This window comes from Balaenoptera musculus, chromosome 15 (genome assembly GCF_009873245.2).
Source record: "Balaenoptera musculus isolate JJ_BM4_2016_0621 chromosome 15, mBalMus1.pri.v3, whole genome shotgun sequence".
Taxonomy (NCBI): domain Eukaryota; kingdom Metazoa; phylum Chordata; class Mammalia; order Artiodactyla; family Balaenopteridae; genus Balaenoptera; species Balaenoptera musculus.
Window position 1 is genome coordinate 15264892 of NC_045799.1, and position 22234 is coordinate 15287125.

The window sequence follows — 22234 nt, forward strand, 5'->3', positions numbered from 1 at the left end:
ATCTGGAAAACAAATCCCTTAAAACAGAGGTCGGCCACCCTAAGACCAAAAAGTCTGCTCTGCAGCTTGTTTGTGTTCAGCCCACTAAGAATAGTTTTACATCTTTAAATGGTTGGGGGAAAAAAAAAAATCAAAAGAAGAATGCTATCTCGTGACACGTGAAAATTATATGAAATTCAAATTTCAGAGTCCATAATAGTGTTTTATCAGGACACAGCCACTGTCCTTCTTTTAAGTATTAACATTTAAGGCTGCCTTTGAGCTGCAGCGCTAGAGTTTGAATAATCGTGACAGAGACCATCTGGCTCGCAAAGCCTAAAATATTTCACTCTTTACAGAAAATGATTGCTGACCCCTGTCTTAAAACAACCCGCAGTCACTGCCGATTTGGAAAGTCTTCTGTCCCTCAGAGGGCAGCGTACCCGGTTGGAAGGGCGCTGATGTAAATTCACGACCTTGGACAAGTCCTTCCTGTCCGTGGGCCTCAGTTTCCCCAGCTGCCCAGCTGTAAAATGGGGTTAAGCACAGTGATCTCCGGTCACCTGCCTAGCAGGGGATCGGGGATCCGGGTTACTGGAGGCCAGGGATTCGGGTGGACTGCGCGGCCCGGTCCACGGGGCGGGTCCCTCGGGTTTCCAGCTGGGCCGGCGGGCGTAGCGCCCCGGAGGCCCAGCTTTCACTGGGGAATTCCGGGCGGGGTGCCGGCGACGGGGGCGGGCCGGGGCGGGGCCGGGGCGGGACCGATCACCGCCTATAAGAGGGAACGCGCGCCAGCCCTGGCCACCAGCCTTCGCGCTCTCTCCGGACAGTGGTACGATGGCCCCCGCCCGCCTGCTCGCGCTACTGTGGCCCCTCGTGGGCGCCGTTGCCGTCGCCGCCGAGTCGGTGGGTCCTGGGAGATCCCCGGGGGGGGCGGACTGGTGCCTCCTTTGTTCCTGGGATCCTGCGATGCGGGGGCAATGGGGAGGGGGATGCGCCGCCCCCAGCTAGACGCAGAGGCCAGGGACACTTTGTTGGAAACTTGGCTCCAGGGTCCCAGGGAGGCTCCGGGGAGAGGGGGATGGGTGGCCCCCACGCGCGCCGTGCGCCCCCAGCCTGTTGCGCTTCCCGCCTCCCTCTGGCCTCAGCCCCGCCGCGGGCTCAAGGCTCGGACGTGACTAAGCTGGTGTCACCTCGTTTCCCCTCACCCTCTCGCCCCTTCCCTGGTGATCCTGGGGCAGGCTGGGAGCCCTGACGCCCCTTCTCGCCCTCTAGAATCCGAGATGGCCTGGGAGTGAAGGGGGCTGCCTGTACTAGGAATGGGGAGGGGGTTAGGGTTCTGCAGGGCCTTGTTTCACACACCGGGGCAAGGAGTGAGCCCTGACCTCAGTTCTGGCCGCAGTCCTGCCGCTGGCCTGTGGCTCCGGGCAAGGCCCTGCCCCTTCTGAGTCTCGATTTTCCCATCGGCACAAAGCGTGTGGGAGACCGGGACAGGAGGTGACCAGTGCTTCTTTAGGGTCGCTACAAAGTTGGGACTCTGATTTTTCAAGGGCGGACTGGAGGGGACGGTTTAGGCTCAGCACTTCGCCAGGAGTCAAGCCTCTGCTCTCCGCCAGAAGAGCGTTTAGCGCTGGGGAAACCTAAAGCTCCCACTTTGGGGTGGGGTGAAGGGGGGCTGGGGGAAGAGAAGGTCTCAGTGAGCCCCCAGGAGCCTCCTTCTCACCGCTTACTGGTCCCTGCTGTAGTTTACAAAGCCTGGGGCCCACCAGAAGCTCCATTCGTCCCAGCAGCCAGCTGGGAAGGAGTGAGCCAATCACATCTGGGAAGTTGGGGTGCAGGAATTGCTGAGAGGCAATCTGACCCCCGCCCGCCAAAAAAGCCTGGGCTTTGTGCTTCCTTGGTGCGCTTAAACCTCGGTTTTGGGGAGAGCAAGTCCAGTGACGTTTAATCATTAATGTCAATCTTTATGGGGCTCCTATTCCTCTGGGATTACTTAGGGGAGCTCGTTTCTGCCTGGCAGGCTTCATCTGAGGTATGGGTGAGACCCTGAGCTATACCCACCCCCGACCCCAGCCCCGCTTCCTCCCCGCCCCCACGTACAACTGCAGCCCTGAGTGATGACAGCAAACATTTAGTGCTTATGGTACTGTTCTAATAGCTTTCTAATAGCTATTGTAATGGCTCTATCGACTAGTTTAATTTAGCCCTTCTGTTTACTGTTTTAAACTGGTCCTGAGGCTACAGAGGTCGACTAACCTGCCCAAGGTCAGACCGCTGATAAGAGGCTGAGTCAGATGCAAATGAAGCAGACAGGCTTCCAGGTCCCTTTTTTTTTTTTTAATTTTTTTTTTTTTAACTTTGGGTTTATTTATTTATTTATTTATTTATTTTTTATGGCTGTGTTGGGTCTTTGTTTCTGTCTGAGGGCTTTCTCTAGTTGTGGCAAGTGGGGGCCACTCTTCATCGCGGTGCGCGGGCCCCTCATTATCGCGGCCTCTCTTGTTGCGGAGCACAGGCTCCAGACGCGCAGGCTCAGTAATTGTGGCTCACGGGCCCAGTTGCTCCGCGGCATGTGGGATCTTCCCAGACCAGGGCTCGAACCCGTATTCTCTGCATTGGCAGGCAGATTCTCAACCACTGCGCCACCAGGGAAGCCCCCAGGTCCCTTTTTTTTCTCTTTCGCATGTATCTTGACGTGTAGTCTGATGCTACTCTGAGGGGCTGCTGTGATGTCTCATCCCTGGGTCACTCTTTAGAATCCATAAAAGATTTGGGGTGGGCCGGCCACAAGGAATTCTGGAGTAGAAGGAAACCGAGGCCCAGAGTGAGGTGATGGCTTCCCCAAGCTAAGAAGGGCAACCTTGCCAAAAGGTGAGTGGCTGAGTTAGGACTCGAACCCAAGCCTGCTGCTCCCCGCGCAGTGCTCTAAACTAGGTCCCTGAAGGATGTGTTGGCGTCACAGTTGTGGAGGCATCCGAAGGAATGGCATGGCATTGTCCCATCGGCCTGGGTGGTGTGGGGAAAAGGGGAAAGAGCCCGGTGGTTGAGAGGTAACATGCCAGTCTTGGTTCAGGGGCTGCCAAGACTGCAGGTGCTTGGGGGGGACGGGGGAGGAGCAGGCAGCTGTGCCTGGGGGCAGTCAGAAGGATGTGGTTTGGGGGAGGGTAGGTGGTGACCCATCAGCTGGAGAAGTGAGCCCTAGGCAGCTGCTTCCTGAGAGAGGTGTCCGTCTCTCTCATCCTGACCTCAGTGCTCCCTTCCTGGCTAATGTTACGAGATCTTCCACCTTGAACTGGGTCACAGGGCTTCCCCCCTTTCCCCCGCACCCTGCTCCCAGCACTTTCCCTCCCAAGGTTGTGGCCGGAAAAATCAGACCTAGTCACAGTTGGATTAGACCACAGAGATGATCTGGTCGACCCTTTTCTTTTTGCAGGTGGAGAAAATTGAGGCCCAGAGAGAAGGGTTTTGGTAATAACAGTTGTCGTTTATGGAGTGCTTTCCATATACCAGGTCTGGTGCATTTTATTCTCATAAAAACCCTAGCATGTGGGGATTATATTATGCCCACTTTACAGATGAGGTAAAATGGTACCATCTTGGGGTAGCAGAGAGCTCCCAGGCCATCAGAATCTCTGTCCTGTAGTCCCCCTCCAATAATGCTATTGGGGCCACTCCCCAGATTTTAGGTTTAAGCCAAAGGCCTGTCCTCCCCGTGGGTAGTGCCCTCCTTTCTGCCCCCTCAGTGCCACAGGTTTTGGGAAGGGAACCCAGGCTGAGCCAGACTCTTCTCTGTTCGGTGGGGCTTGCCGTCCCAAACCAGTTCTTCCTGCCCAGCTGGAAGCATTCCCCTGATCTGCCTTCCTGCCACTCCCTCCCTGGCCTATTAAAGGCAGCCTTGTTTTGGGAGCTGGACCCCCGCCCCGTGGTATTGCTGCCCAGGGGCACAGACGTGGCACCAGGCCCAGTCAGTTCTGGGGAAGTGTCCCCCACGCACCCCGTGTACTTTAGCTAAGAGATGTTTCTGGTCTTCTTGAGAATTCTCTCCTTGATTGCACAGAAGTAGCGGTGGGGACGGAAGCCCAGGGGGTCTAGGACCCTTGAGTGGCCAGAGAGAGCTCTTTGGAATTCCTAGAAGCCCAGAGAGCTACCAAAGGAAAATATTTGGGCCATGCTTTGGAGGGCTCTGTGAGGTTGGGTCCCTTTCTCTCTCTGGGTTGACATCCCCCATCTGTAAAATGGAGTTTGAACTCAATAGAGAGCCCCTTCCAGCTCGGATATTCTATTAATAATTAAGTAACTACTCTTTGAAAGGGTTGTGGAAACCATAAAGACATCTAAGGCATTCCCTCCCTTGAAGAAACTTATGGTTCATGAGGGCATTAACATACCCCATCAAATTCTGAGCCCTTCCTCCTCCACCCCTCTTCCACCCCGACACACCCAGGCCTGGAACTCTGCTCTATTCACTTTCAGTGAAATACCTGGCCGGTAGTTAGTACTCAGGAAATGTTTGTATGAATGAACAAATAAATGTATGCATGTAACTTCATTCTAAAAGGTGCAATGAGGTTATTTATTACTAACATGATTGCCTCCCGGTGATACTGTGAGGTAGGTATTATTATCTCCATTTTTACAGGAAAGTGACACTCAGAGGACTGTAAGGGCTTGCCAGGGTCAGAACCAGGTCTGTCAGGTAACACAAGGTGTCTGATTTGCAGGTCCTCGGAGAACATTCCAGATGAGGAAGTTGGCTGGGTTTGATAGTAGATGCCTTGGGTCCTCCTTCTGAATCGCTGGGTGACCTTGAGCAAACATGCCCTCTGGGTCTCAGTGTCCCCAACTCTGAAATGAGAAGGTTGGACCAAAGCCCTCTAAAGGGTCCTTTCTGGCGGGGGGAGAGGAGCTTTCTTGGCATCCTTGGTTAAGAGCCTACGCAAGAAGCAACACTGGGGAGGCGGGTGGTGGAGACATTCAGATCCTGCCATCCCCAGCTCCTGGAAACAGGGCTTTTCCAAGTACTTGGAGTGCTGAGCTGGCCTGAATGAGGGGGCGGGAAGCCTGGCCTGGCTCTCCCGCCCCAGGTCCCTCTTGGGAGGAATTGGCTCCTAGCTGTCCTCAGCCTCCTAGACTGGTGGGTGTGATTTCCAAGTGATGACCTAAAATTGGGGGAAGGGGCTGGACAGGGCTCTGTGAGTCACTGGAGGAGAGTGGTAGCTGGCCTGCCTGAGTCACCCATCTCCTTTCAACCTCTTGGCTAATAGGATGGCTCTGCAGTGGGCATGTTGGCATGGGCTCCAGAGTTTTATCTTGTCCTTTGGGGGCCTATTAGGGATAGTCAACTAGTGTCCAGGGCCTTGAAGGGACATACAGGAAATACTAGTACTAGGCCCCAGACCTTCCCAGTGCCTTGCCTGTGTGTGGCCTTTGACGGAATAGAGTTCAGCCAGTCCTCAAAACTGACCTCTGCAACTGACTTGTGGTTGCCAAGGGGGAAAGGGGGTTGGGAAGGGATGGAGTGGGAGTTTGGGGTTAGCAGAAGCAAACTATTACACATAGAATGGATAAACAACAAGGTCCTACTCTATAGCACAGGGAACTATAGTCAATATCCTCTGATAAACCATAATGGAAAAGAGTATAAAAAAGATTGTATATATATGTATAACTGAATCACTTTGCTGTACAGCAGAAATTAACACAACATTGTAAATCAACTGTACTTCAATTAAAAAAAAAGATTACTTAGAGCAAAAGAGAAAAAAATAATTGACCTCTGCAGTGCAGGTAGCGCTTTTTCCCCCCCTCCCTTAAAGCAAAACTGAGGCTGCAATTGGTCTGAGTTTACAGAGCAAAGCTGGTACAGTCCAGATTTGATCCCAGGATTCTGATTTTTCTGACGCTCTCTCTTGCTTCTTGGGATTGGAACATTGATTTGGATTTAGGCAGACCTGACTCCAGAGATGCGAAGCCCCCCTCTTACTAGCTCCATGGCTTGGGACAGGCCACTGGACCGCTCCAAGCCTCTGCTTTCTGGTCTATAAGAAGATGGGGATTGTGGGGAGGCTTGTAGGAGATGACAAGGCCTCAAGTGAAGCTCTTAAGATCCCGCCTGGTAGGCAGGAGGCCTTCTTAGTGAAGGTTCCCAGCTTCGCCCAGGCTGCCTTGATGCCAGGTGGTCCTTTCCTTTTGAGGATCCCACCCTCAGCGGCCCCAGGAGAGCTCTCTCCCCTCCCCCCAACAGCTGCAAGGTGGGAAGGGAGGAGTCTAGGGTAGGGCTGACAGAGCCCAAATCTCCTATTTGTTTGTCTTAGAAGTTTGTTAATTATCGGATGGGTTGATATTTAAACAAGAACCAGTTCCCGGCAGCCCCACCCCTCCTGCGGGGGATCGGTAGGAATCCCCCTGCTGAGCAATTTTCAGCCTGGAGAGAGACAGGGCAGGGGAATCGGACAGCCAGGACACTGCCCAGGCCTCAGGGGTTGGCCTCCCATGCTGGAGGAGCCTTGTGCAGTAGGGGGAGGGCCGGTGTTTCCAGTCCAGAGGCCGAGGGAATTGCAAAAAAAACGCCCTGGGCTCTGGGGGAGGGAGTGTGATGGTGGACAGAAAAGGTACAGTGTTCTGGAATGCCAGTTTTCAGATGTTTTCATCGTGTGATGCCTGGGGAGAGAGGAGAAGGCTTGTGTCAACAGTTGGGGCCTGATTTAACCCCAAGAGTTCAAGCAACCTGACTTGGGCGGGTTTGTTATTAACTCACTGGTGATCTCTGGGCATGGTCCCCTCTGGCCCTGTCCCCGGGAGGCTGGGTGACTGGAAAATGGGTACGTTTCACAGTCAGAAAAACCTGAGTTCCCGTCTCAGCTCTGCTGCTCAGCCAGGGACGCGCAGTTAGTTCATAAGTCATTTGGCCGGTGTGAGCCCCAGCGTCCTCTATAAAACACCTGTGTCACTCCGGGGTCGTCATCAGTGTTTGGCAAACTTGTGAAGTTCTGGTTTAAGTTTAGTTTATTATTAGTGGCTAGACAAGGGTTCTTAACCTGGCCAGAGGTTGGCGTGGGGAGGTTGCTGTCTGTGTGCGCGCTGAGAAACGTAAACCAGCAGTTATGATTCTTGGGGTTCAGAACTTTTTATCCCTCTCACAGGGCTCCAGGAGTCCCCAAAAAGCTCACTGTGATCTTAACAGCTCTTTCCAGCTTCAGCCTTCTGTGGTCCCCCCCTACCCACCCCTGTGACTCCCTAACTCCCACCCCACCCCCCAGGCCCTCCTACTCAGCCCCCTCCCCCCTGCTTTACTCTGCATCCCCCCTCCCCCTCCTTCAGGCTTGGAGCTCGGCTGCCCCAGTTTTCTCTGGCACAGTAGCAGAGGCTGCTAGTCAGGTGACACCTGGGGTAATGGAAAGGGGAGGCAGGGAGAGGCTGGTATGTGTGGAAACAGTGACTTGGTGGGGCCCGGCTGGTCGTGGCCAGGCCTGCGGGGACTGGCTGTACTGTCCAACCTCGGGGCATGGGGGCAGTGGTGACCAACGGCTGGGACACTCCTTGCCCTGGGGAAGCCCGGCCAAGAGACGTCTGTGGGACAGACTGACCCGATCTGGAGCTGTGGCTTCCCCGAGCGGCGGGGGAGGCTGGGAAGGGGCAGGAAGCCAGCACCCAGGGCTGATCTAATCGGCCGAGACAAGGCTATATCAACTCTGCTCTAGAGAACACGGGAGGCTTGTTTATACCCCGCCCTCAGATCCAGCAGGGACCTCGGATCCGCTGCCTAGATTACCAGCCCAGCTTCAATGCACCTCTGTCTCTGCGGCCCTGAGGGAACCAGCCCCCTCCCGGCTGTCTCCACCGGTAATCGGTAATCGGAGCAGTCCCCAGCTTTGTTACCAGGCCTCCAGACAGAGGAAGGCTTGTCTCTTTGAGAATCGCCTTTCAGAGGTGGGGAAACCGAGGCCCAGAGAGAGAATCTCCCACCATCATCCGGGGTGTTAGTGACAAGGATGCCGCATCAGCTTCGGCCAGGGGGATGTCCAGAGGCTCCAGAAGCTCCCCCCACCCTTCCCCTTCCAGCCTCTATTACTAGCTGGCACCCCTGGGTCCTGGAGCTGCCCTGGATGGGCAGGGGGGAATTGGTGAAAAGCTGCTGGCAATGCCAGGCCTGGCTTCTCTCCTGAGCGATTGTGTTCCTAGTAACCCGACCTTGGAGTGGGCAGGGCCGACATTCGAACCCCCATCTCCAGACCTGGCTTAACCCTTCCCATACCAGCACACCAGGTCCTGGATTGGTGTGGGGTTTCTTCTGGCCTTCTAGATATTTTTTTCATCCCCAAGGCAGGTCAGGAAATACTCTGGGGATACAGGTCCCCAAGTAGAGTTTCAAGTGTCTCCGGTCACTGCCGTTTGCTCTTTTTGGAAAAATGCAGTTGGTCTCTCCTCTGCCTCTATCTGCTTAGGACATGTGCTCCGAGCTGTGTGACCTTGCGCAGATCTCTGCCCATCTCTGGGCCTTTCTCTCTTCTATCAGGGGGCCTGATTGGTTGTTGAAGAGTCTCTGGTCTCGGAAGCAAAATAAATACAAGTTATAGGGTATGTCCCTGCGCAGTTTGCAAAGCACCTCCCCACCCACCAACCACTTTTCTAGCAATGCAACTGCTTCTACAACTTTTCTCAGGTCTCTCTGACCCTTTGAGCACTAAAATCCCCTTAGCCAGAAGGAAGGCAGATGGGGATTAATAATAGCTGCTACTCATTGAGCACCTGCTGTGTACCAGGCTACGTGCTGGGTCCCTTGCACACCCCAATGCGTTTCACTTAATTCTCATCCTTCAGCAAGGTGCTACTAGCCCTGGTTACAAAAAGAGGAAACTGAGGCTTTAAGATGTGAAATCAATGCCCAGGCTCGTATAGGTAGGGAGTGATAGGACTGTGGTTTGCTGGTGAAACTGCCTTTACAGGTCACCACTCTGGTGGTGGATCCTTCCATTTCTGCCAACATGTAGAGTCCTGATTGTGGTACCCAGGTTTTGCTCATTCTAGGGGGCATCTGACCCTTCAGAAGGAGGATGGGGGAGGACCATGCCTGTATCAATGGCTGCTTCTGGGGATCTCCTGCCAGGACCACTGTGCTGGGTTCAGCCGTTAGGGCCCAGGGCACTCAGCGTCCCCGCTTCCCCCAAAATTTGGCTTGCCTAATTGACCTTCTGGTCTCACCCCCGAAAGAAGGGTCGAGTGTGTCCCTGACCCCTGGGGGTGGCTTCCTCCCCTGTGGAAGGGCCAGGTGGGGGAAGACTCGCCTCTCTTTTCCTCCCACCAGTTCACAGTTAAGTAAGCTCTGACCCTGAACTTCTCCCCGGTGTCCCAGCCAAGTTTCTGTTCTTTTGTTTAAGCAATATCACTTTTACCTTTGTTTACTCCCTGACCAGGGGAAGGGGTGCCCTGGAGCCCTGGCCTGGAAGTTGTATGCTCTGCGCTGTGGCACTGGGGTGGAGAGGTAAATTGTGGGTGGCAGTGAGAAGTCTGGTTGTGGCTAAGATATGGTCTTGAGAAAGATCTAGGTTTGAATCCCAGCTCTGTCGCTTTCTAGCTCTGTGACTTTACATGAATGACTGAACTGAAGCTCTCTTTCCGACAACATGGGTAGAGCACCTTACAAGGCTGTTGTGCGAATAAAAAGAGCTCATACGGAGAAGAACCCAGCGTGGTGCCCAGCATGTCGTGGATACTAGTGCCTGGCCCCATGATTTTCCTGGGTGACTGAAGCTGTAGGACTTTGCAGTAGGGTTGGTGACTTTTCCTAGCTTCATGCCAATCGCCTAAGGACTGGATGTGGGTTATATCTGGAGTGACAGCTGCTGCCCGTGGATTTGCTGAGACCTTTAGGGGCAGCCCAGACCCTAGAAGTGGGAAAGGAAGACAAGTCCAGCCCAGGAGCCCAGAGACCTAGATTCTCTTTTTTTTTTTTGAATTTTTGAATTTTTATTTACTTTTTATACAGCAGGTTCTTACTAGTTATCCGTTTTATACATATTAGTGTATATATGTCAGTCCCAATCTCCCAATTCATCCCACCACCACCACCCCCCGCCACTTTCCCCCCTTGGTGTCCATACGTTTGTTCTCTACATCTGTGTCTCTATTTCTGCCCTAGGTTCTTTTTTTTCTTTTAGGGACCTAGGTTCTAAGTCCAGTTCTGCTTGGGCGACCTTGGCAAAGGCCCTTATCTTTTAATCTGGGTAATAAAATGAGATGGTTGGGCCTCAGACACCTTCTGTAGGTAGGCATTAGTCTTTACAGCACAAAATAGCACCTACCCCTCTTCTTTTCTATGGAGAGTCTGGGGAAGCATCCAGCATCTCTAAACCTCCAGGCAGCAACCCCAGGTGCCCACCAGGGTCTGCTTATTCAGCTGCTGATTTCTGTTGTGTGTCTATGAGTAGGACAAAGATATAGAGAGACCTGAGGGCCCAGAGAGGGTGCCTGTGCGTGCACACACGTGTGAACACACGCTCCCCGGGCAGGGATGGGGTGAGCCAGAAGCAGGGTGGAGCCCCTCTCTGGTCAGGGCTCGGCCTGGCTGCTGGGTGGCCTGGTTCTTCAAAGCCACCTCAGACTGAATGGGCCTTGTCTGAAAAGAGGGTGGGGGAAGGGAGGGCTGTTGGCATCCCCCCATCCACACACACACACACAAAGGGATACTTGCCCACAATCCCAGGGAGCCTGGTTGAGTCTTGCTGACCTAGTCTTAGGAATTCTGCCCACTTGGGAATTTCCCTCTTGTCAGGGGTCTTGGGCAGAGAAGGGACCACTTCTGGAGTTGGAGAGGATTTAATTTCCTGTGTCCTCCATCAGTACGCCTCACAGAGCTCCTCCTAAGCCCTTTAACTTGCTGTAGGAGGGCACCTGGGCTCATCTAATGCAGCCTTTAGGGATCCCTGCCCATTTATTTGTTTGTTTGTTTATGGCGCACCACACGCCATGCAGGTTCCTTTAGGGATCCCTGTCCGCTTATTTATTTATTTATTTATGGCGCACCATGCGGCATGCAGGTTCTTACTTCCGCTACCAGGGATCGAACCCGTGCCCCCTGCAGTGGAAGCTCGGAGTCCTAACCACTGGACTGCCAGGGAATTCCCAATCCCTGTCCTTTTAGAGCCGAGATAGGTATCTGATGGGATCTAATCCTGGCTAATTCTGGCCATTCCTGACCTTAAGAAAAGTCATTTATGCTCTCAAGGAACCTGGTATAAAAATGAAGGGTTAGGGATGACCCGGTGACCCCCAAGATGGCTGAACTGGGAATCAATCTGGTTTTCAGCCTGGGTTTTGCTGCAGACTTGGTCTTCGTTTCCTGATGTGAAACAGAGCCGCTACCAACCAATGAGTGTGCTGATCCCGTGCGTTGTTTTGAAACACTCCTCAGCACTTTCACCCACTAAAAGAAAGGCAGGATTCATAAATAACCAGTCGTGGCTCCTGGGAATGAGAAGGTAGGGGAAGGTCTCAGCCTGAAACAGCACAGTGTTGGGACCCCAGCCCCCATCTTGAGGACTTTGAGCTCTGACTGGTCTCCAAGCCAAATAAGCAAGTGGCCAAAGTACCTTCTTTCCCTCCTGGGCTGGGTTTGACCTCCGCTTGACAGGGCTCCCTCCTAACCGAGGTAGGTAGGCATTCTGTGTACACATGTGTTCATGCACGTGTTTGTCCGTATGTGGCTAAAGGCTCAGGTGACCCATGCCTGGGTTCTGGTCCAGTGTGGGCACTTTCTTGCCTGGGTGATCTTGGGCAAGTGACTAATTTTCTGAGCATCTCCCCGCCCCCTGCCTCTTAATACTTCTGTGAATAAGGGCTATGAGGAGGAGCTCATTCACGCTAAGTGCTTAGTCTGGTAAGCCGCCGGGGTCCTGCTGTTTCTGATTCTGGGCCCCAGGGGAATTTGCAGCAGGCGATGGGGGTAGAGCACAGGGACCCCACCCTAGGTACAGGCAGCTTGCGCAACCACGGAGGAGCCTTCCTCCAGTACTGCCAAACTGAAGCCACAGGCATGGGGCTGTGCGGGGGCTGGAATTCCAGCGCCGGCAACCCCACAGCTCCTGATTCCCGAGTCATGAAGTCATCCCTCACCAGGGCTTAACCCCTTCTGGCTCCCCACCCCCACGTGTACCAAGCGTTCAGCAGAGATTCTCGCCTTGGCGGTGGGAGGGGGTTGCCTGCCCACTGCCTTCCTCCTGACCTGACCCTGCTCCCTTCCGGGAATCCAGCTGCCCTTGACAGGGTGGAAGGGGACCTGATATGATAGTCCAGTTCCGCCCACCTCTCCCCGGAAGCCTGGGCCTCTCCCACAGATGGTAACCTTGTCTTAGGAACGGATGTTCCTTCTCAGGCACCCCCCTGTGTCACTGGCAAGTCTCCGCTGGGTGAAGGACAGCTTGGGGCAGTCAGAAGCAGAGCCCTGGCCTCTTTCCTCTCTGAGCTATGTAGCTAACTCACTGTGTGACCTTGGGCAAGTCACTGCTGTGTCGGGGCTCATCTTGCAAATTCTGTGAAATGGGAGGACAGGACCTCCCTGGTCTCCAGCTGGTGTTCCCCAGTTCTGAGGAGACCTTCCACCTCCTGCAGTTAGGGGGCTGGGGAAAGGAGAATGTCTTGGGCAGGGGTGTGTACTGAACGTATTCGAAACCCTGACTCTTCTGGGAAATAGTAGGCACTTTAATATTTGAATTCATTAGTGAAAGAATGAACTTTGCCCAGGGCTGCTGTTCTGTGGGCAGAGGAAGGCTTAGCCCAGAAGCTAGGGGGAAGGGTGGTGCACATCCCAAATATTTCCAGACTCTCTTGAAGGAGCTTTGTTTTCCACTCAGCTGAACTTGAGGGGATGGGAGCAGGGTAGCTGATATTCTGTAGGATCTGGGGAAAGTTCTTCGCCTTCCTGGATCTTTCATACTTTCCTTTTTGAAAGCTTCCCGGTGGGGATGGACCTAAGATTCTGCTGTGAACAGCTAGGGCCCCAATAGGTGGCAGCTGAGTGATACATATGGGTCCTGGAGTGGATGGTCCGTGAGCGCAGCGGCAGGGCTTACTTAGCACACCGCAGAATGACTCTGTGGGAGATGTTTGGAAGGCTGAACACACGACTGTGCTCATGTACTCTTGAGTCTCTAGCTCCAGGCAGAGCCCTGACCCGAAGCTGTCCGGGGGTGTGGGTGAGCCAGCCCTGCCTGTCCCAGCCCAGTCCGACTCAGCTGGGAAAGTTGTCCTGGACAGGGCGAGAGCAGCACCAGTGGCCCTCTCCCTGCCGTGGGTGAATCAGCTGTGATAGCCTCATAGCGCCCTGGAGTGCGGATGGGGAACACTGGCTCTGAAGGCAGGCAGCTCTATGTGGAGTCCTCACTTCTCCATCTGCTACTCCAGTCACCAAGAGAAAATGATCTAATGTCTTTGATACCCAGCTTCCTCAGTTATAAAATGGAGTTAAAGACTGGCCTTTAGAGTTATTAAGAACAGAGCCTGGCATATAGCAAGTGCTCAGTACAGGGCACCTCAGATATTTATATTCTGATTATGACCACCTTTATTATTTTTATTAGCCCAGAATGGGAATGGGATTTGTCTAAGGTCACACAGCAAGTTAGGGGCCAGGAGGGGGCCAGGACCCAGGTCTCCAGGCTCTGGCCTGATCTTCTTCCAGCACCCCACCTCACCTTCCTGAACGCCCACTTCACTGCCTCTCCGGGGTTCAGGGGCTGCTAGAGAGCACTGGGGGGCGACTGGCTGATGTGTCTCCTGTTTTCCCCCTAGATCCGAGAAACTGAGGTCATCGACCCTCGAGACCTCCTAGAAGGCCGACACTTTTCCGGAGACTTACCGGACGACGAGGATGTTGGGGTACCTGAGCAGGAGCCCCATGACTTTGAGCTGTCTGGCTCTGGAGATCTGGGTACGGAGGGTGTGGTGGGCAGGCCGGGGCCCAGGGCTGGAGGGACCCCATCCTCTTCCTCCCACAAGGGTGACCCCTCCTTGAAGCTTGGATTTTCCTATCGTGCCCCTCCCCCTAAAAAGGGGGGAAACAAAAGTTGCCGGATCAACCCATCCCTGAGACCCTCTCTGGGCAAATTGTTGCTTTGAGTTCAATTTTAGTTCTAAGTTTTCTTTGCGCCAGCCCGAAGCTGTCCACCTTCGGACAGGGTTGGGTGGGGTGGGCGTGGGGAGGAGGACTGTTGAGTGTTTTTCTTCCTTTGAAAAGGAAAGGGAGCAGCTCAGAAGCCTGGGGGCAAGGTGACGAGAGGTGTGGGTGGGAACCGAGAACAAACCCCCTGCTTCAGAGGGGGTGGGAGTAGTGAAGGGGCCCCGGCTGCTTGGGGCGGGACCCAGGGGCCGGTATCTCTCCTGGTCTTCTGTGACTTCCTGGCTCTGGCTGCCGGGCTAGACAGAACTGCAAGAAGCATCCCTCCTATGTGTGAGGTGCTGTAATAATTTGAAGTTTGAGCTTTGGAGACACGTAGTCCCGAGTTCAAACTGCCACTCGGTGACCTCTAAGCCTTGGTTTCCTCATCTGTAAGATGGGAGTAGAAATGACAGTGCATTGCTGTCTGCGTTGTGAAGTTGGGACTGAGTGAAAGCCCTCGGCATTTACCACACACTCAGGAAATACATGGATATTGCAATTTCTAATATTTACTATTGCAATCTAGATTCTTCTCAAATGAATCCCCTGGAGATCTTGTTAAAATACAGATTTTGATTTAGTGGACCCTGAAATTCTGCATTTCTAACCAGCTACCGGGTGATGCTGTTGGTCCTGGGATCTATATGGAGCAAGAGTCTGGAGCTGACAAAAAAATCTGCCCAGCTACCAGCTCAACATTCCTGTGAAAGAGCCAGGGAGGCAGGTCTCAGGAGCCCCATTTTACAGATGAGATGACTGCGGCTGGGGTGGGAATGATCACTTGCTGGACACTGAACATTTGGGGGGCTGATTGTGAATTCGAACTCCCACCAGCCCTGCCTGGGTCATTGACCTGGGGGTAACCAACCTCACACTCACACGGCCTTTCTGTCCTTACAGATGACTCGGAGGACACCCCGATCTTCCCGGAAGTGATCCATCCCTTGGTAAGCAGCTACACACTTTTGCTTTTCCTGCTCTTAGTACCTCTTGAGGGGAGCAGACAGAGTAAGTGGGGGTCTGACCTCACTCTGCAAGAAGGCTGCTATCTGTGGCCCTGGACTCTTGGGACAGGCACAACTGTGAGTCATGGGCAGGCCATCCTCTCCGCAGGGGTAATCACTAAGTGATAAACACTTAGATGTGTTTCCAGCCTCTTTTTTGGTGTGCGTTTCTAGGTATTTCCCAACATTAATATCGAATTATACATACAGTTCTACATACTTCGTTTTTCACTTAAAGTGATCACGAGTATTTCCCCACGTAATTAAATGTTTTTCCTATCCTATTCATTTTTATGGCCTGCGTAATCAGAGTTCACCCAGTTTCCCTTATTGATGGAAAAGAGGTTTATGATTTTTTGATATCCTTCGATGACAACACTACAGCAAGCCTCTTTTACACAAATCTCTGATTAGCCCCTTAGGACAGAGTCCCAGAGGCAAAATTGCTGCCTTAATGGAGAAGCTATTTCTGCAGTTTTGCCAAACCACCCTCCAGAATAGAATAGTAATAGTCTATTACTCTAGAATATTCTAGAACACCTGCTTCCCTGTGCCCTTGGTCACATTATTCATTACCCTTTTGGGATAGATTTACTAGAAAAGTTGATAGCATAATTGTTGAGAGGTTGTTGCTGATTTCTAGGACCACGTGGTTTGGCCAGCGAGATGCAGAAGCAGATTCCTCACCTGGCTGAATGTCCCTGTCCCCTGCCCTGGGTCCCTCCCCAAACCACGCTGAGTGTTGGTCTCTTTTCCTTCCCTCTATCCAGGTGCCTCTAGATAACCACATCCCTGAGAAGACAGGGCTTGGGAGCTGGGTCCCCACCGAACCCGAGGAACTGGAGGAGAATGAGGTCATCCCCAAGAGGATGTCACCCTTTGATGGGGACGAGGATGTATCCAACAAGGTGTCCATGTCCAGCACAGCCCAGGGCAGCAACATCTTTGAGAGGACAGAGGTTCTGGCAGGTAAGGTCCCATGTGTCCCACAAGATACCCCGAAGAGGGGGGAGGGCTTCAGGTGGGGGCAGAATAGAGCTGCAGGCAAGGATGCGTCTAGCCTATTAGGCAACTTGGTACCCCTTCCTCAGAACCCCTGGGTGCCCTGGGGCCTTGAAGGATGACGCTTCCCCTCTGACTCTGTGTGCAGCCTGTGGAGTGAGGGCTGCTGTCGAAACTAGAGGGGCCCTTAGAGACCTTTTAGTCTTTGTAAGTTTCAAACTATTTGGTGGAAGTTCAGAGGTAAAGCCTGCCCCATCTTTCTTCACCCACAGAGTTTCACTTTTAGCTGGTGGATGTGGGATAAGCATAAGGTTCTGGCTTTTACCAACTAAGCGTTCTACTGCTTTTAAAGAAAAACATAAAAACCACTGATCTAGTCCAAACAACTGTTTCTTATACATAGAGAGACTCAGACCCAGAGAAAGCAAACCGCTGGCTTTGGGTCACATAGCAAGAGAGAACCGGGTCATCTCTTAATACTTCCAGTGGAGAATTACACAAGTGTGAGATCTTCACTTGAAAAGTTATATTGTTGAGCTAGCTGAGGTGGGACCCTCCATTCCAGTAGCTTTTAAACAGCACCTGGGAGTTTATCAAGTGCTTGTCATGTGCCATGTGATTCATGCACCTGCCTCATTGAGTCCTCGTATCCGACGTATGGTTATCCAGATAACGGATATAACATATCCATATAATCCATATAACAACCATGTCCGACAGGTATGGTTTTCTATACTCTTACAGATAAGGAAACTGAAGCCTAGTCACTTGTCCAAAGGCACGAGACCAGACGGTGGTAGACCTGGCATTGGAACCTAGGACCACAGGCACTTCTGAGTCTGTCCTTGAGCCTTGACCTTGTGGGGAATCCCAGCACAGACCAAGGGTCTAACAGAGGAGTCATCAGAGGGAAAGACGATAGAAACGGGAAGGGGGTTGATACCTGATAGTCCACGTCCTTTTTCTGGTATTTCCTGGGGGTACTTTGCTGCTGCTTTTTCATGATTTTAGTCAAGAAAGAGCCTGATTTGGTTCTCTGCCACTCTGTCCCCATTCTGTGCATGGATTTGGAGTGTGTGCAGGGGCAGAAAACTAATCTTCTTAGGTTAAGACTGAATTAGGGGACTCAATCTGCTACAGAAAGGATTCTGGGAGATATCCCTGCCCGCTCAACAAACAGGAGTGAGCCCTCCGGGAAGCCTGGTGTCATACAGAGAACATAATGTTCCCCTGAAAAGCCCACATCTGCCTGACACTAACCAGGTGCCCTCGGCCAATGCTCCTCTCTGAGCCAAACTGTGTCATTTATTAAGCACCTACTGTTGTGCCAGAATGATTCGGGGTGCTAGGGACACAGATATAAACCATGAAGGTTCATCATTAATGAGTATTGAGCATATGCTATGCACTGTTCTGAGCTCTCTAAGTGGATTAATTTATTTAATCCTGGGGACAAACCTATGAGGAAGGTACTATTGTGTCCATTTTGCAATGAGAGAGATGAAGGAATTTTATTATTTAGATCCTGCAGCCAGTTAAGTGGCAGAGATGGGAATGGAACGTAGGCCTTAAGCACTGAGTTCGCACGTAGGGACATAAACCACATGTATAATTTTTTTTTTGGCCGCACTGCGCGGCATGTGGGATCATAGTTCCCGTACCAGGGATCAAACCCGTGCCCCCTGCAGTGGAAGCGCGAAGTCTTAACCATTGGACCGCCAGGGAAGTCCCAAACCACATATATAATTACCTATAACGTAGGAGTGTGGACACATTCGCATGTGGTAACTGTGTATGGTAGCGTATACCTGCGTGTGTACAGAATGTATATACCAGTCTATAGAAATGTAGACCTGCACAGGGATGCATGCACAGGGGGTCAGCTAGAGAGCTCGCTGTGCTAAGGACCGTGGGGTAAGTAGGTTTAAGGGGGATTTCCACAGCCTGCAGTTTCTCTTCTTCCTGGCTCAGGGCTGAGCTGGGAGTTGGCCTGGTGTTGAGAAAGAACCTGGCTTTGGACTCAAGCAGATGTGGGTTGGAATGGTGCCTTTGTCGCTCTGGTTCTGTGGTTTTTTCGGTGACTTACAGTGACCCCCTTCTCATTAATGAGGTTGTGAGAATCAAATTCAGTAAGGCATCAGCAGAGCACACCCAGGGGAGTGATGACGAGGATGTCTAGTGTAGGAGAACCGACCAGGCGGAAGTGGCCAGTGTACCCGAGGTCGCGACGGGCAACCAGCTCTCACCTCACCGCTCCCCTCTCTCCTCTCCAGCTCTGATTGTGGGCGGTGGCGTGGGCATCCTCTTTGCCATTTTCCTGGTCCTGCTGCTGGTGTACCGCATGAAGAAGAAGGATGAGGGCAGCTACGACCTGGGCAAGAAACCTATCTACAAAAAAGCCCCCACCAACGAGTTCTACGCCTGAAGCTTCCTCCCGAGCACCTGCTTGGACTTTACGGGGGAGGGCCGCTGAAGGATTTTGAAGGGTGGACATTAGGGGAGGGGGAGGGCAACCCAGTCCTGATCTATCAGCATCTCCAGCTCCGATTAGGGTTTCAGTGTCAGAAGAGACATCATCTGCTACTGTTCCTGCCTGCCTCTTCTTGATTCTCTGGGCCTCCATTGTCCCAGCAGAAAAACAGGGTTAAACTTGGCCTTTCTCAAGGCCAAGTCTGGGATTGGATCGTTTCTTCATCTTCCGGTTTAGAATCGAGGCCCAGCTGAGAGCCTGTACTGAACAGGCCTCATCCAGAGCCTTTCTAAGCTATTGTGTGAATCCTGCTGGAGGTCGGCCCCCACCCCCGGCCTTCTTCCCTCCCTCCCTTCCTTCCACAGCCTGACCCCTCTGCCAGGAGCTGGGAGAAGGAACCAGAACCATCTATCTGCACCTGGAGATGTGTCCCTCAAAGGGCACCTGCAACCACACTATGGGAGTCTGTGGTACACCCTGGGCCATTCTAGGCTCTTCCAAGCGACTTTTGGAAATCAACCTTTTTTATTTGGGGAGGGTGGGGAAAAGAGCTGAAAGTTCATTGTGAAATGGACTTGTAGAATATTCATAAGTCTATTTTTAGTGGGATTTTTTTTTAATGGTTCATTCCTTTGTACAGAGCCTCTCTCTACCTGGGCAAGAGTACACAGAAACCGAGGCATTCTCCTCCCTCTTGCACCTTTCCACAGTACCTGCTAAGTTTGTATTTAATGTTTTTTTGTTTTTGTTACTCGAAAATGAGAGAAGAGTCGGAGATATAATTTTTATTAATTTTTTTTTTTTTTTTTTACTATTTATAGCTTCAGACAGGGCCTCTCCTTTCCTCTTGCCTCTCTTTTTCTTTAAATCCCCTCCCCATGTTTTTGTTTTTTTAATTCTTCATACTTCCCTGCTCATGACCTTGGCCCTTTCTAAAGCTGCTTCCTCTAAGAAGCTTTTGCTGAAATATAGTTTTCTAGCAGATCCCAAAACATAACTTAGGGGATGGTGGGATATTTGTGTCTCTTTTTCATGTAATATATTATTCTTCTTCCTTGGTTCTAGCAAAATAGATAAATATATTTTTTCAGGAAATAGCGTGATATGATATTCCCATGTGAAGTTGGCTGGGTGGTTGAGTGCGTGAATTTTTGTGTGGCTGAGTGGATTTTTGCCTCTTTCTCTGGTCCCGTTCCTCGGTGCCTTCTCCTGATTGGGCTGGAAACCTTCTCTCTAGCTTTTGCTTTGAGCCTAGCTAGGGTTCCTTCATTTGCTGTCTCCTAATTTAAGAGAAAATTGGAGAGCAGTGCTATCCAATATGGCAGCCACTAACCACATAGAAATCAATTAAAAGTGCACCAAGTTAAACGTTCGTGCCTCAGTTATAGTAACCACATTTCAAGTGCTCAGCAGCCACATGTGGCTGGTGGCTGGTGTACCAAACATGTAGGCAGAGCCCACTGGCATCTGTTGGACAGCACAGCTTGAGAACTAAACTGGTTTAACAAGTCACAGCCCCAGTTTTGCTGGGATGACCTTTGTCTCCTAGGCAAAGGGGGATGGGGGAGGACTGATCAGGCTCTGGCTCTGGGCCCTGTTTTCTGTGACCCTTCCTCTCCAGAGAGGAGAGGCCTAGTGGCTTAGCCAGGGCAGGCCACATCTCCTGACCCCATTGGCTGGGGTTGGGGGGGGGCGGGAATTACCCTTGCTTCCCTCGCCTTTCATCACCATAACCCCAGGGTCCCAGCTGGCTGGGTCCTCTTCCTCCCCTGGTGTCCTTTTCCTCTGGCCATGTTGGGAGTGAGCACCTCACACTGTTGTCTGTTACTGAGTTTTTGATAAAAAGATAATAAAACCTCGTACTTTCTAGATCGCCTGCCTCTATCATTTTTAAGTTCATCAGTCGTCATCCTTTCCCTTGATCTCAGTGGAGCCTGAGATAATTGCTGCCAGACACCAGAGGCAGAGATGTAAGACGCCGGAAAGGAGGGAGGAAAGTCAGAACGTGCACACTGGCCTGTGGGCCATGTCTTGCCTACCTCGGACTTTTGTTTAGGAGGCACCGTGTTTAAAAAACAAACACAGAAATCCTTGAATTAGTTGCCAACTATGGAAGTGAGGATGTTTCCCATAAAAATCCAGACTGATTCCCTACTTCTCTTCGGGGGAAAAAAATCAAGATTTGGCAACTCTGAGGCTGCATGGCCACCACTGGGAGTTGCTGATGGGCAGGTGCCCCTTTAGATGCAGGTTCTCTGCTTTGCCACGGTCTGTCCACCTGCTTGGCCTCTGGGCATCGAAGCTGGTGGGCTCTGGTCAGATAGCGTTGATGCCTCTCGATCCTCATAGCAACCCTCTGAGGTGGGTAAGATCCTTTCTTTTTCAAAATTTAATTTAATTTATCTATTTATTTATTGTGGCTGTGCTGGGTCTTGGTTGTGTCACGCGGGATCTTCGTTGCGGCATGCGGACTTCTTAGCTGTGGCATGCAGACTCTTAGTTGCGGCACGCATGCAGGATCTAGTTCCCTGACTAGGGATGGAACCCGGGTCCCCTGCATTGAGAGCGCAGAGCCTTACCCGCTGGACCACCAGGGAAGTCCCAGTCCCTCCCATCTGTTCGATCTGCATTATCCAATCCAGTGGCCACTAGTTACATGTGAGTATTTAAATTAAAATTAATTAAAATTCAAAAAATTAAAATTCAGTTCCTTAGTGGCACTAGCCACATGTCAAGTACTCAATAGCCACATGTGGCTGATGGCTACTCTGTTGGATAGAACAGATATAGAACATATTGACTGTGGTAGGGCTAGGTTGAATGGTGTAAGATTAGGTCAGGATCCCAGGATTTGGATTTCAGCTTCATTAGCTGTTACTTTGGGCTCCAATGGGCTCCAGGGAGGTAGGTCAGAACTTGGTCCATAGGAAGTGTTCCATAAGTGGCACTTTATTCTCATCATAAACACATCTTTTGGGTGAGGTATTAGTTCCAGAAGGCCCTGTATCTTTTATTGCCGTGTAAAATTACCCCCAAACTTAGGGATTTATCACAATGTAAATATCTCACATAGTTTCCATGGGCAGGAGTTAGCTAGGTGGTTCTGGAGTCTCATGGGATTGTAGTCAAAATGTTGGCCAGAGCTGCAGTCATCTGAAAGCTTGACTGGGCTGGAGGATCCACTTCCAAGATGGCGCATGTACATGGCAAGTTGGTGCTGGCTGTTGGCAGGAGTCCTCAGTTCCTTGCCATGCGGACCCCCATGGGGCTGATTTGAGCGTCCTCATGACACAGCAGCTGGCTCTTCCCAAAGAGTGATCTAAGAGAGACAGGTGGAAGCTATAATACCTTTTATGGCCGAACCTCAGAAGTCACACACTGTCTTTTCTACTAAATCCCATTGATCAAAGGGGTCAGCCCTATTCATTGTGAGAGGGGACTACAGAAGGGCAGGAATACCAGGAGGCGAGACTCATCAGAAGCCATCTTAAAGGCTGGTTCTTATAGCACCACTGCTGGTCAACTCTGGACAGGGGTTAATTTATGTGGAATGCTAACTCTGAGTGGAGCTTGGTATAATATTATTTCTGAGAATTGGGCAGGGGATGCAAAGTGGTTTTGGACAAT

At 51.7% G+C, this 22234-nt stretch overlaps 1 protein-coding gene across 1 annotated transcript; it reads left to right on the forward strand.

Moving 5' to 3' along the window:
• The first annotated feature begins 788 nt into the window (after positions 1–788).
• SDC4 (syndecan 4) lies at positions 789–20479 on the forward strand. Its single transcript, XM_036825866.1, has 5 exons — positions 789–885; positions 13765–13903; positions 15032–15078; positions 15906–16104; positions 18411–20479. The coding sequence occupies exons 1-5, from the start codon at positions 817–819 to the stop codon at positions 18560–18562; spliced, it is 606 nt and encodes a 201-aa protein (XP_036681761.1). The 5' UTR covers positions 789–816; the 3' UTR covers positions 18563–20479.
• Positions 20480–22234: the final 1755 nt, after the last annotated feature.